The sequence below is a fragment of the Lithobates pipiens genome, unplaced genomic scaffold (genome assembly GCF_037356315.1).
Source record: "Lithobates pipiens isolate NorthernLeopardFrog02 unplaced genomic scaffold, aLitPip1_a1.2 Scaffold_30, whole genome shotgun sequence".
Lineage (NCBI taxonomy): Eukaryota > Metazoa > Chordata > Amphibia > Anura > Ranidae > Lithobates > Lithobates pipiens.
In genome coordinates, this window is record NW_027507791.1 from 85260377 (window position 1) to 85276047 (window position 15671).

At 42.9% G+C, this 15671-nt stretch overlaps 1 protein-coding gene across 1 annotated transcript in view; it reads left to right on the plus strand.

Annotated features, from left to right (window-relative positions):
- LOC143943041 (cytosolic phospholipase A2 delta-like) overlaps window positions 1-15671 on the plus strand; it is a 92707-nt gene that overhangs the window by 20632 nt on the left and 56404 nt on the right. Inside the window, exon 8 of the mRNA XM_077464536.1 lies at window positions 238-324. Coding sequence (XP_077320662.1) covers window positions 238-324 — 87 coding nt within the window. The remainder of the gene's footprint in view (window positions 1-237; window positions 325-15671) is intronic.

Here is a 15671-nt window from a genome sequence, read left to right on the forward strand (position 1 = left end):
AGCCCTAAATTAATATATTGGCTTTGAACAGCAGAAGTGCACATTCTTATATAACTGGATCATTCTGCATTCTCATGAAAATGCCCTTATGTTTAATTTCATTCTAATGTTACTCAGGCTTCATTTTAACCAGTAGAGAGTAGGCAAAGCAATATATCATTTAGTAGTTGAGGTTCTTTGAACCATCCAGATGTTTGAACCATTAGCATTCTAATGAACCCTTGTTATTGGATATAGGGCACAGACGATCAGTGTCTTCAAGTGGTCCCAGTGAAGGCCCTTCCTCTGGGCCAGGAACAGAAGATCCACCTTTCTACAGTACAAGTAAGTGCCTTCTTCTTTATTCTGTTCTTATCCTAAAAGTAATTGTGATGAAGACCAGAGAATTGGTAAAATACTTTGCATGTCTTTACCAGTGTACTTTAACCACTTGCTGACCAGCCGCCATCATTGTACTGCGGCAGGTTGGCTCGTTCCTGCGAATCGCCATCATTGTACATCGGCTTGGGAACTCTAGTTTGTGGAAGTGCGTCCACTGGCCACCCACAATCATTTCCCGCAGTGACAGAACGTTTTGACAGGGGAGATCACACAGATCCTGTCTTTCTGCTATGCAGGAAGATGAATCTGTGTGTTTTCCCAGTCACATAGTCCCCCATACAGTTAGTAAACACATTTAACACCTTGATTACCCTTGATGTTAACCCCTTCTCTGCCAGTGTCATTAGTACAATAACAGTGCATGTTTTTAGCACTGATTACTGTAATAATGTCACTGGTTCCCAAAGAAGTGCAAAAATGTTAGGTGTCCAATCTGTCTGTCACAGTCCAGCTAAAAATCACAGATCGCCGCCATTAATAGTAAAAAAAAAATAATAATAATAAAAATGGCATAAATCTATTTACTATTTTGTAGATGCTATAACGTTTGCGCAAACCAATCAGTATATGCTTATTGTAGAAGAATATATATCGGCCTAAACTTAAGAGGAAATTTGTTTCTTTATATATATATTTTTTGGGATATTTATCAAAGCAAAAAGTAAAAAATATTGTTTTTCTTTTCAAAAATTTCGCTCTTGTTTTGTTTATAGCACACAAAATAAAAACCACAGAGGTGATCAAGTACCACCAAAAGAAAGCTCTATTTGTGGGGGGGAAAAAAGGACATTTTGTTTGGGTACAGTGTAGCATAACCACGCAATTATCAGTTAAAACGACGCAGTGCCGTATCACAAAAAATGGCCTGGTCATTAAAGGGGTAAATCCTTCCGGGCCTTAAGTGGTTAAATGAAAACTCAGAAGTAAAGTAAGCTTAGCTCCAAATATTTTTAGCATCTGATGTAAGTGTTTAAAATTTTTGTACCCTTCTGTCAGAGAGTATATGCCTAGAGGTGAAGCATATACCATAATGCCAAGTCACTAGTCAGAAAAATATGGTACTTGCTGGTTATGATTCTACACCTAAAAGCTACACATAATACTGTGATTGGTGGAAATGGTTAGCTAATAGGGCCAGGACCAGGGGTGGACAGAAGGGGAAGATGCCCTGGGCATAGCATAGCAAAGGGGCAGAGATTGGACATAGGGTAGTAAACCCATTCTACAGCATGCTTTAAGCCTTTGGGAGGGGGCCTACTTCTGCATCCTTGCCCTGGGCGCTAGATAGACCTACCCCTGTACTCTTACCTAAAGCTAATATCTGTTATAGCGCAGCAAGATCAACAATGGAACATTGTTAAAATCATTTTGAAAAGCAGTAAGCAGAAAGGAGGCTTAATTTTTTCAAACATACAACTTTTTACAATACCAAATACTGGTGCCTTAGATCACGCTGTAAAAAAAAAAAAGAAAAAGAAAAAAAAGAGACATACTCTAAATCAGGGGTGCTCAACCTGTGGCTCTCCAGCTGTTGCGGAACTACAAGTCCCATGAGGCATAGCAAGACTCCGACAGCCACAAGCATGACACCCAGAGGCAGAGGCATGATGGGACTTGTAGTTTTGCAACAGCTGGAGAGCCACAGGTTGAGCACCCCTGCTCTAAATGCATACATTTCTCTATTGCAGCTTAATTCCTCAGGCAAGTGCTTAACACATACCAAAGTGTTCTCTCAAGTATCATTATGACCTGTAATCATTTTGATACATATACTTCTTTAGCATGCCTTGCATGCAATTGCAGCATGATTAATTTATTAGTTATATGATGTTGGCATGAGCAAAGCTAAACTAGTTAATAAAAAGTAAGATTTTGTTTTGCTCCTAATTAGGCTTTTCTAAACCTAGTAATACTTTTTACACATTTACTCCTGCTGTGGTTCATCAAAGTTTCTCATTATGGCTCACCATTAAACTGCCCCTGGCATTCCTGCATCACTTCTTGGACCACGTATTTTGCCATGCTGTTTATCTAAATATATAATGTCTGAATTTTACTTTGCATATATGCCTTGGGTGATATATAGAACTTTCTACAAATTGACTAAATATTTTGTTCTATGTTTATATTGAATTTATTTCTCATACCTTTTTGTATGATTTCCTCCACGTGCCCTGATTTCCTTCCACAGTGCAAATACCTTGCTGGAAGATTAACTGGGTACTACCAAAGACCTGTTGGTATATGCATGTATCTGAATGACTATTTTGGGAACTTAAGCTCCTTGTGCAGCATGGATATATAAGTCTTATGCCGCATACGCACGATCGGACATTCCGACAACAAAACCGTGGATTTTTTTTTTTGAAGGATGTTGGCTCAAACTTGTCTTGCATACACACGGTCACACAAATGTTGTCGGAAATTCGAATGTCAAGGACGCGGTGACGTACAAGACGTACGATGAGCCGAGAAAAAGGAAGTTCAATAGCCAGTGCGGCTCCTTCTGCTTGATTCCGAGCATGCTTAGACTTTTGTGCGTCAGACTTGTGTACACACGAGCGGAATTTCCGACAACAAAGTGACGTTTTCGGAAAATTTGAGAACCTGCTCTCAAACATTTGTGTGTGGAAATTCCGACAGCAAATGTTCAATGGAGCATACACATGGTCGGACTTTCCAACAACAAGCTCACATCGAACATTTCCCGTCGGAAAGTCTGACCGTGTTTACGCGGCATAATTCTATGTAGTAGCTTAAACAGCACAATTTGTTGGTGTTGTGTTAACAGCATGGAAAGTACTTAGAAGGACACTTCGCACAATGAGGCTTTAAAAGGTCAGTCCACTCCAAAGTGTTATTTTAGTTTGAGGTGGATCCTGGGTGGCTGATGCAACCCCTGGCATCTTATATGTCCTGGATACCTAAAGTATTACTATAGGTAAAACTTTTATTTTCATTTTGGATAGAAAAAAGATAGGGTTATAACTCCTGTGAGATTTGTTTTGGCCATCTGTGTCTCAATGCAGAGATTTATCTTCACTTCCTGTCCCATAGCCAAACAGGAAGTGAGATGAAATGCCTGTAAATCAAGGAAATTCTTTGGGGACCCCCAAGTCACCAGAACTAGTGTCCCCATTGGAAGATTTCCCCTCTATTACTTTTCTGGGGACAACACAAAATGTGGGTCATTTCTTTACTTTCACTTTTAATGATAACGGTGAACAGGACAAATGAGAGGGAGAATCTCCTTAAGGGAGGGCAAGGACAGCAATAAAAACTGACAGGTGTACTACTCCGTCTTCACTCTGTCCAAAAGTAAAGAAAAAAAGTTTTGCCTTTAGTTACTGTATACTTTAAACAGCAAGAGCTCCCTGATGTACAAATAAATGCGAGCCACACTACAATGTCAACTCTGCCAAATACTTTTATTAGACCATAAGTGGCTTAACAACATAGAAGCTGTCCCTATCCAAGGACTGCCCCTTCTCAATGCGTTTCACCACAGAAAGCTTACTATAAAAGATAGGGGTGGCCAGGGAAGGAGAGTGGATTATATACTCAGCTTCATTAAAGCAGCAGCAATGTCATGGTGCTTTTTCAAAGGCCCACACATGTGTTGCAGTACATTGTCTCTTAATATCTTCAATTCAAGCTTTATCATATCCCGTCTAGGGTATAACTTTAGCAAAAAGATCAAACATCATCTTTAACAAACATCTTCAAAAACTTCTTTAATAGCACTCTTAAAAACATTTTAAAAAGCATATGGGAAGAAAAAGTTACGTTAGAATATTTATAATTAAGAACATGCGGACTGTTTTAGGAAGTCTTTTTATATTCATGCTCTTGCTAAGGGTATACCTTAGATCAGTGTTTCTCAACCTTTTTCCAGTGAAGGAACCCTTTAAAATTCCATGCAATCTTGAGGTACTCCATTCTAAAATGTAAAAAAATGAAACTAATAGCTTTACACAACGCAGAAACATCCACACAGGTAGGGCAACCAACATAAGGCCGCGTACACACGGGCGGACTGTTCGCCCAACCTTGTCCGCTGAACAGTGTTTGGGCGGACAGTCCGCTCGTGTGTGGGCTTTCAGCGGACAGTTTCAGCGGACAGTTGGACGGACAAAGTCTTTCGGAAATTCCGAAAAACTGTCCGCTGAAACTGTGTTTGAGCGAACAGTCCGCCCGTGTGTGGGCTTGTCCGCTGTACTTTCGAAATGAGCGGACTGTTCCCGCTCGGAAAGTCCGCCCATTTCGAGCGCGTGTACAGGTAGGCGGGGCCCGCGAAGGAGACGTCGCGGGCTCCGCCGCCTGGAATGGGCTTAAAGGGGAACCCCAACGCCGAAAAAAATCGGCGTGGGGGTTCCCCCCAAGTCCAGACCAGACCCTTGTCCGAGCACGCTACCCGGCCGGCCAGGAAAGGGGGGCGAGCGAGCGCGCCCCCCCTCCTGAGCCGTACCAGGCCGCGTGCCCTCAACATGGGGGGTGCCTTGGGGAAGGGGGGGCCGCGCGGCCCCCCCACCCCAAAGCACCTTGTCCCCATGTTGATGAGGACAAGGGCCTCTTCCCGACAACCCTGGCCGTTGGTTGTCGGGGTCTGCGGGCGGGGGGCTTATCGGAATCCGGGAGCCCCCTTTAAGAAGGGGGCCCCGGATACCGGCCTCACACCCTATGTGAATGAGTATGGGGTACAATGTACCCCTACCCATTCACCTGTGAACTAAAGTACAATAAAAAACACAACACAGAGAAAAAATATTTTATTGCACAGCTCCGGGGGTCTTCTCGCCGGACTCCTCCGCTATGTGTGTGTAGCTCTTTTGCTAGCGGAGGAGTCCGGCTTTCTTCCTCCCCGCCGCCGGCCTCTTCTCCCGACTTCGGGGGTCTTGTCCCCCTCTTCGGTTCTTCTGCCGGGCCACCGCGCCTGGTCCGGTGGCCCGGTCTTCTGTCGCCGTCTTCCGTTCTTCTGTCGCCGCCTTCGGTTCTTCTGCCGGGCCACCGCGCCTTCTTGTAGCTCTTTTACAGGAAGACCTGGCCACCGGACCAGGCGCGGTGGCCCGGCAGAAGAACCGAAGAGGGGGACAAGACCCCCGAAGTCGGGAGAAGAGGCCGGCGGCGGGGAGGAAGAAAGCCGGACTCCTCCGCTAGCAAAAGAGCTACACACACATAGCGGAGGAGTCCGGCGAGAAGACCCCCGGAGCTGTGCAATAAAATATTTTTTCTCTGTGTTGTGTTTTTTATTGTACTTTAGTTCACAGGTGAATGGGTAGGGGTACATTGTACCCCATACTCATTCACATAGGGTGTGAGGCCGGTATCCGGGGCCCCCTTCTTAAAGGGGGCTCCCGGATTCCGATAAGCCCCCCGCCCGCAGACCCCGACAACCAACGGCCAGGGTTGTCGGGAAGAGGCCCTTGTCCTCATCAACATGGGGACAAGGTGCTTTGGGGTGGGGGGGCCGCGCGGCCCCCCCTTCCCCAAGGCACCCCCCATGTTGAGGGCACGCGGCCTGGTACGGCTCAGGAGGGGGGGCGCGCTCGCTCGCCCCCCTTTCCTGGCCGGCCGGGTAGCGTGCTCGGACAAGGGTCTGGTCTGGACTTGGGGGGAACCCCCACGCCGATTTTTTTCGGCGTTGGGGTTCCCCTTTAAGCCCATTCCAGGCGGCGGAGCCCGCGACGTCTCCTTCGCGGGCCCCGCCTACCTGTACACGCGCTCGAAATGGGCGGATTTGCCTCCGCCTTACGTGGGCGAGTCCGTTCATTTCAAAAGTTGAGCGAACTGTTTGCCCAACCTTGTTCGTCAAACAGTCCGCTCGTGTGTGGGCAAGTCCGCTCATGCAAATTTTGAGCAGACTGTTTGATGAAACTGTTTGCCGAACAAGGTTGGGCGAACAGTCCGCCCGTGTGTACGCGGCCTTAGAGGTAATTTATTCTTCCAAAGCAAATGCTCCTTTGCACACTAGTTCTGACTAGAATTCCAGTATTTTTCTTATCTTCCAATATTTTGCTTGTATACAACATTTGGGCAATTTTTAGGTATTTTTTTTGCCAAGGCATCCCTGAAGAAGCCTGAAGTTGAAAAAGGCTGGGCTAGATCGAATATGATGGCCTTTGAATTGAAGATACTAGGAGACAATGTAAAGCAATACATGTGTGAGCATTTTAAAAAGCATTATGACCTTCCTTTTGCTTTAAAGTGGTTGTAAACCGTTACAACACACTTTGACCTACAGGTAAGCCTAGATTAAGGCTTACCTGTAGGTCCAAGAAATATCTCCTGAACCTATACGGTTTAGGAGATATTTGCCCGAAGACAGGCACCGCTGTCTACGGTGCATGCGCCGTAGACAGCGGCTCGCAGCACACTGAGCGCGGCATTCTCAACGACGGAGCTGCCGCGCGTGTCGGCTCCCGTGCGCATGCGCGGGAGTGACGTCATCACGGCTTCGCCGAATGACAGCAGCGGAGCTGCGAGATCCCACCAAGAAGATGGATGCGCCGGACTACAGGGGACAGCGGTGACTTTGCTGGCTCCTGTGTCAGGTAAGCGATGCATAGTAGTCCATTATGCTTTGCCTTTGCAGGGAATGAAAGAGGAAGTAAACGCATCAGGGTTTACTTCCTCTTTAATGGAAATAAGTATATAAGTCACTCCCCTTCCCTGGCCATCTCTATCCTTACAACTAAGCGTATTTTGATGAAACGCATGAAGGAGTGGCAGGAACAATTTTTTTTTGTTGCTATGCCGCTTGTGATCTAATAAAAGCATTTGACAGAGCTGTCCCTGGTGTGCAGCTGACATTTATCAGTACCTTCAAGTTGTGAAGATGGGCTCCTTGTGCTGGCATTCGGGTGGCCACAGTGGAGGAGAGGTGCAGGACTGGAGTGGTGCTGTTTGCTTTGAATGTTTCAACAGCAAGAGCTCCTTGTTATAGTGGCAGGCTCTGTTCCTGTTACCTGCGTTTTGCCTGTTCTTGCTCACCTTTGCATTTCCCTTCTCCTCCAGTTACATAGTTACTTAGTCTGGTTAAAAAAAGACACAAGTCCATCTAGTTCAACCAATAAAATGGAATAATATAATATCCTAAAAGTTGCATTTTCCTGAATATAAAATGAATTATAAAATCTAACAGGGGTGAGTGGGACCCCCACATAAAGGCCACAATAAGTTTGCAGACACTATAATTCAGTACAGATATCTCACCAATAGGGTCTCTGAGAGATATAAGACACTGTTAGGTGGTTTAACTCTCCAGCATCTGTCAGACACTGGGAAATATGTTTTGAGTGGACTGACTTTTTAAAGACTTTTTGTATCATATAGATTTGTTTTGTTGTTGTCAATGTCCTTTAAAATCTATGGTCATTTTATATTGGGAGAGAAAGTTGTAATATATGTCTGAGAACAAAAGATTGATTTATGTTTGCTGAGTTTAATCTGCACCTGGTATCTTACCATATAATGCCAGTGTTCAATCTGAGGAAATTTGGTTGAGAATTGCTGCACTAACTAATTTGTACCATAAGTATATGCAGTCAGCTTTCTTTCCTTTTCTAGGGACTTGGGATTTTGACATCCTTTTCTTAACGTACATTTGATACTGATTCCATTGTATGCAGTGACAGGTATTTATAAAAGTGTTACATACCATTTTGCATACCATTAGTGCTTATCCAGCACTAAACACTCCTGTGAATATGGTGGTCCCTGCAATAGCATAGGCATAGGACAATGACTTAGTAATATACACAATACTGATGCTGCTTCAGGCACAGTTATGCTTCATCCTCTCCAGCTAAAGCCTGGTACACACTGGCCGAATTACGGTCAACATGGAGTGGTTCAATAAAAAATGGCTGACATTCGGCCCGTGTTTATGGCAACCAGTCCAGCAGAAGCTGGCCGTTCTGTGAGATGAGCATGGAAAGCCATCAGCCGACCGGCTCCCGATCTGCGCTCTCAGCCAATGGAGTGTTCTGGCCGCCCCCCTGTCAGAACACAACAGCTTAACAGGGGAGATCGCTGTACTAACATAGGTTTGTTAATACATCGGCTCTGACTGGAGCTGACAGTTTTTCTCTATTCAACCTGCTGGGTTGAACGGAAAAGAAACGCAAGAAAAAACAATCACTTCCAGTGCTAAAAAGGTTTTTCGTGTTTAAACAGCAACAAGGACAGTATTCCAAAACCAGGTGGATGCTGCCCTCCTCAGATGGGTTAATCCGGTAAAAACTATAAAACAGAACAAAAGGTAGGCGTGCACACCTAGTGCATTACCAATTTACCAAACACATTCAATAGGTATTAAAAGGTTAAAAGCGGATACACACAAAAGTGGTAACCCACAATGAGCCATAAAACTGCACAATGTTACATGATGCGGACATACCAAGGGTATAGGCTGATGCGTTTCAGGGGGCGCACTACCTTCCTCAGAGCCAATGGAATGGAAAAGAAAGCTCATAGCGTGTATCAGGCTTAAAGCAAAGGCTCTCCCAGGTCTTCAACAATATAATACCAAAGACCAGTAGACAGACACCAGGATTTGATCTGCACTTAACTTTACTGTTTCCAACACCAGTACATAGGCATCTCCTTCTGACACGTTTATCATCTAAGGCAGGGCTCCTCACACTTTCTAAACTAAGGGCTACATCTCTGTCTTCAGTCTGCAAACGTGTGAGTAGAAAATGCCTCAGTGTCAGTGGTCTGAGGGAATAAACAATGTTCAGGGGCTCTTTAGTCAGTAGGAGTAAAAATTGCCAAAGGGTTAGGGAGTAAGGGGATTAAAGCAGTAGATAGTCAAGTGCCTGTGGTTAGTGGAAGGAGGAACAGTGCTCCATTGTTGGTGTCAGTGGGAGGAATAATGTCCCATGGTTGGTGTCAGTGAGAGAATGGTGCCCTATTCTTAGTGTCAGTGTTAGGAATGGTACCTCATTGTTGGTGTCAGTGAAAGGAATAGTACCCTGCTGTTGGTATCAGTGGGAGGAATAGTGCTCCATCATTGGTGTCAGTGGGATAAATAGTGCCACATTGTTTTTACATAGTTAGTCTGGTTGGAAAAAGATACAAGAGGCAATCGGATATTCCCTGGATCAACTCTACCTATAAGTGTTAGTTTTCAGTTATATTATGTACATTTAGGAAATAATCCAGGCCTTCTGAGCTGGACAGAACCAGCTCTTGAGGGAGTCTATTCCACATTTTCACAGCTTTTACTGTGAAGAAGTATTTCCTTATTTGGAGATTAAATCTCTTTTCCTCAGACATAAAGAGTGTCCCCTTGTGCTCTTTGACCTTAAAGTGAATAACTTCACACCAAGTTCACTATATGGACCACTTATCTATTTATACATGTTGATCATATCCCCTCTTAATCTCCTCTTCTCAAGAGAGAATACATTTACTTCCTCTAATCTTTACTCATAGCTGAGCTCCTCCATGCCTCTTTAGCTTGGTTGCTCTTCTCTGTACTTTCTCCAGTTCCCCGATATCCTTTTTGTGAACTGGTGCTCAAAACTGAACTGCATATTCCAGATGAGGTCTTACTAATGATTTGTACAGGGGCAAAAGGATATCTCTCTCTCTCTCTGGAGTCCATACCTCTCTTAATACAAGAAAGGACTTTGCTCACTTTGGAAACTGCAACTTGGCATTGCATGCTATTATTTAGATCCTTCCCCACTATGGAGGCCTCCAGTTGTATTCCCCCTAGTATGTAAGATGCATGCATATTCTTAGCCCCCAAGTGCAAAAATTTAAATTTATCAACATTAAACCACATTTGCCACATCGTTGCCCAATTAAACAGTGCATTGAGGTTGGCCTGTACATCGGAGATATCCTGTAAGGAAGTTATTCCACTGCATAGTTTGGTGTGAAATGGTACTTTTAATCCCAGACCCTATATCATTTATAAAGATATTAAAAAGTAAGGGTCCCAACACTGAACCTTGGGGTACACCACTGATAACCTTAGACCATTCAGAGTAAGAATCATTAACCACTACTCTGAATTTAGCCAGTTTTCTACCCATTTACATACTGATTTTTCCAAGCCTGTAGACTTTACCGTACACTGACTCTGATCACATAGGGGATTTCTACTTTTCCTGATAAACCCATATAGCATATGCTGGTGCTGCTTTCTATGATAATGATAGTGGGGCAAACTATTAACCTACAAATGTGTTTTTTTTTGTTGTCTTGTTTCGTACTGTCAATACAATAAGAATTGTTCAAAGGTACAAAGAACTACCATTATAGCTTCCTGCTCTCTATGAGATGATCATCTCCAGGAGTTAAACGAAATGCTTGTTTAGTTCATGGCACTCCTTTGCACACTAATTAACATAGTTTTCCCATGTGTATACATTACTCCGCACGTGCTGTGCCATTCACTCAGTGACATTAATGTTAGGATTACTTAACTACAAATAGCTATATAGATTGCCTGAGGCAATCACACACATTATCCATGTGATACAGATATGCAGAATGATGTGTAATGTATTACACAGAAATATCCATAGAATACCTTAGATGTAAATAAGGTATAGACACGCAGATGTATGTTATGTAGGAGCATAGATGTATATAAGGTAGACACATGGATATTAAAAAGACACATAACATGGATGTCTCTAAAGTAGACACATAAATGTTTATAAGGTAAACACATACTACTAATAATAATAATAATAAAAACTTTACACAATCAGTTTTGAGTTTGATTTAGGAGTATGACATCTGTAAAAAGGTAGATCTGAAATTCCCAGTTTCTGACTTAGATTCAGTGAATATTGGGGCTGTTTCTAATGTGGTAGATGTCTATAAGGTGGACACATGGATGTATGGAAAACAGACCATAACATAGATGCCTACAAGGGAGACATTTAGACATATATAAGGTAGACACATAAATGTATATATGACAGGCACATAGCATTGATGTATAGATGGCAGTCAGATATGAGCTAATTTACTAAGAGTTGAGAAATATTACATAATAAATTGTGAGTTTGAGTCAGGAGTATCCGCAAAATTAGAAATCTGAATCCCATGTTTCTGACTGAGATTCTGTGATTATTGAGGTTGTTTCTAATTTGGAATGCTAGAGGTTTTATACAATTACTATAGATGTACAATCTATAAGTTACTCTAGATGTTCTAGACACATAGAAATATGTTAGATAGATGCATACATGTGTATAAGGTACACTTAGGTTTCTACACATAGGGCAAATAGAAGGGAAGAAAGGGGATATCCCGTTGGAGATAGCAAAGGCCTAAAGGGTGCCTATGGGGTCCTGATGATGGCCATGGGAGAGGTATACAGATGAGTGATAGCTTGCAGAAAGAGGCCCTCAATGCCAATAAATTTAAGGGTAGAAAATATGGGCTCATTTACACTTGCTTCAAAACATGGCTTTGGACACGTTTTTTTTAAAGTTCTCTGAACGCCAGTCAAGCACCGGTCACTAAATAAAATGGCTAGCTTACACTCCTGTTTACATCTTGTGTTTGCCTTGCTTTGCTTTGCTCAAAAATGATACCCCATGTTGCTTTTGTGGTGCTTCAAAGTGTTTTCAAAGCCTCCATAGAAGTCTATGACAAAGCTCACTTGAAGCACCTGAAGCTTTTGAGAAGCTTTTATTCAGCTTTAGCTTTAGCTTTTTGTTTTAGAGAAATTTTGGTTTTAGAGAAATTGTAGCTGTGAGATATCAACACACACACAGGGCTTCTACCAAGCTTCATAAAAGCTTCAGAAAGGCACCACTGAAGCATCATTGAAGCACCACCGAAGCATCACAGAAGCATCAAAAACACATTAAAAAAAGCCTGTTGAAGCGGTAGGTACTTTAATGTGTGTAGAAGTCAAAGCAAGTGTAAATGAGCCTGAAAGGCCAGCTTAAAGCGGTAGTAAACCCGCAATGTTTTTTTTTTTTAAACCTGCAAAGCAAAAGGCATAATGAGCTAGTATGCACCGCATACTAGCTCATTATGAAATACTTACCTTAGAACGAGGCCCCGACATCTGGCCCGATCCACGCCGAGGGAGCCGACATGCTCCCTCGGCGTCTCTTCCGGGTATCGCGGCTCCGGCGCTGTGAGTGGCCGGAGCCGCGATATCGTCACTCCCGCGCATGCGCGCGGGAGATTTCAGTCCGGCCGCACGAGCGCTGCCGGATTTTCACGGAGAGAACCCCCTTGGTTTAGGAGATATTTTTTTTACCTACAGGTAAGCCTTATTATAGGCTTTCCTGTAGGTAAAAGTTAAAAAAATGACCATACTACCACTTTAACCTCTCAAAAGCGATTTCTGTCTCAGCTTAGTAGGAGGGCTTAACTGTTCTTATTGGCAAAATTGGAGGTCTTTTGCCTTTCTGGTGTTATCTCCAGCTGTTCTGAATGGCTTGACACCAGTATAATTTTTGTGAATTGTCAAAGGTAGGATCTTATTCAGTCTAAGGGCTAGCAATTTAATAAATATTCAGAAGACAATAGAGCATTTGGTCTGTATTTTGAGCACAGAATTTGGTGTTTATCTGATTTGAGAATAACCATGATGAAGGATGTTTGCATGTCCCTTGGTTTGGGTGTTTTGTTAAACCTAATGCAAAATTTGACCATGTGTGGTAGCAGGATCGGTAGAAATGTTTTATGACAAAAATAAAGTAAGCCATCCAGCCCCAGAGCTTTGTTTGATGGGAACATTTTCTTAGTGGTGGTGATTTCCTCGTCTTCAGTTGGCGTGTTGAGCCTATGTAGTTCAGGTTTGGGAAGTTAGATATGTGGCTAGCAATAAGATACTGTTGTATTTTCTGGGGGATTTGCAAGGATGGTGGGTTGTGGGGTATCTCAGGGTTGTTGTAAATGTTAGTGTAGAAATTGCTGCAAGTTTGGACTATTTGAGCGCTGTGGGATTGAACAGTAACTGTTTTATTCTTAACTACATATGAAGTGTGACTTATTTCCTCTTTCGGTTTCCCCACAAGGAGTGTATGTACCATAGTTCCTTTGTTTTTGAGTTGCAGTAGTGTTTTTTTTACCCTGCTTATCAAGATGTGTTTCCTGAACAAATATTTTGTCAGCTTTGGACCATCAGAACTGATAAAGAGCTAAGTGTTGTTGTTGGAGTTTAGGCCTCTTATATACGAAGAAAGTAACTTAACCGTGGTGGTGTTAAAGTTTTGGTACAAGTAGTGGGGTATTTAAAGGCTATGGTACTTTCTCCGGGGACAAAACAAGAGAACATCAGAAGAGAGATAAAAAGGAAACATTGGAGCAATACACATTTAAACCATATCAGAATTACCTGCCAAAAGTTGCCAGGAAAGGGTTTTCAGTCATCAACACAGAATCATTTCAGAATGTTGATAAACCCTGTTGGGGGTGATAGAACTCTCAGGCAGCTGTCCTGCTGGGCCTGCCTAGATTTTTAACAGCAGTTAGCTGCTCTATGAAGTAAACATGAAAATTGATACTGACCCTCAACAACCAGTGCATATACAGTGCCTTGCGAAAGTTTTCGGCCCCCTTGAACTTTTCAACCTTTTGCCACATTTCAGGCTTCAAACATAAAGATATAAAATTTTAATTTTTTGTGAAGAATCACCAACAAGTGGGACACAATTGTGAAGTGGAACAAAATCTATTGGATAATTTAAACTTTTTTAGCAAATAAAAAAACTGAAAAGTGGTGCATGCTAAATTATTCGGCCCCTTTACTTTCAGTGCAGCAAACTCACTCCAGAAGTTCAGCGAGGATCTCTGAATGATCCAATGTTGTCCTAAATGACTGATGGCGATAAATAGAATCCACCTGTGTGTAATCAAGTCTCTGTATAAATGCACCTGCTATGTGATAGTCTCAGGGTTCTGTTGAAAGCGCAGAGAGCATCATGAAGACCAAGGAACACACCAGGCAGGTCCGTAATACTGTTGTGGAGAAGTTTAAAGCCGGATTTGGATACAAAAAGATTTCCCAAGCTTTAAACATCCCAAGGAGCACTGTGCAAGAGATCATTTTGAAATGGAAGGAGTATCAGACGACTGCAAATCTACCAAGACCTGGCCGTCCCTCTAAACTTTCAGCTCAGACAAGGAGAAGACTGATCAGAGATGCAGCCAAGAGGCCCATGATCACTCTGGATGAACTGCAGAGAACTACAGCTGAGGTGGGAGAGTCTGTCCATAGGACAACAATCAGTCGTACACTGCACAAATCTGGCCTTTATGGAAGAGTGGCAAGAAGAAAGCCATTTCTCAAAGATATCCATAAAAAGTCTTGTCTAAAGTTTGCCACAAGCCACCTGGGAGACACACCAAACATGTGGAAGAAGGTGCTCTGGTCAGATGAAACCAAAATCGAACTTTTTGCCCACAATGCAAAACGATATGTTTGGCGTAAAAGCAACACGGCTCATCACCCTCAACACACCATCCCCACTGTCAAACATGGTGGTGGCAGCATCATGGTTTGGGCCTGCTTTTCTTCAGCAGGGACAGGGAAGATGGTTAAAATTGAGGGGAAGATGGATGCAGCCAAATACAGGACCATTCTGGATGAAAACCTGTTGGAGTCTGCAAAAGACCTGAAACTGGGACGGAGATTTATCTTCCAACAAGACAATGATCCCAAACATACAGCAAAATCTACAAAGGAATGGTTCACAAATAAACGTATCCAGGTGTTAGAATGGCCAAGTCAAAGTCCAGACCTGAATCCAATCGAGAATCTGTGGAAAGAGCTGAAAACTGCTGTTCACAAACGCTCTCCATCCAACCTCACTGAGCTTGAGCTGTTTTGCAAGGAAGAATGGGCAAGAATTTCAGTCTCTCGATGTGCAAAACTTATAGAGACATACCCCAAGCGACTTACAGCTGTAATTGCAGCAAAAGGTGGCTCTACAAAGTATTAACGCAAGGGGGCCGAATAATTTTGCACGCCCCACTTTTCATTTTTTTATTAGTTAAAAAAGTTTCAAAAATCCAATAGATTTCGTTCCACTTCACAATTGTGTCCCACTTGTTGGTGATTCTTCACAAAAAATAAAAATGTTATATCTTTATGTTTGAAGCCTGAAATGTGGCAAAAGGTTGAAAAGTTCAAGGGGGCCGAATACTTTCGCAAGGCACTGTAATCTAAAATAATAAGATATTTCTGCAGTTATCAGATTTTCCTGGAATAAGTTATTGCAAACTCCAAATAAAACGTACCCTTGTGATAGCCCTATGATAACAGTAGTGATAGTTACATGGTATTAGGGAGGAAACAG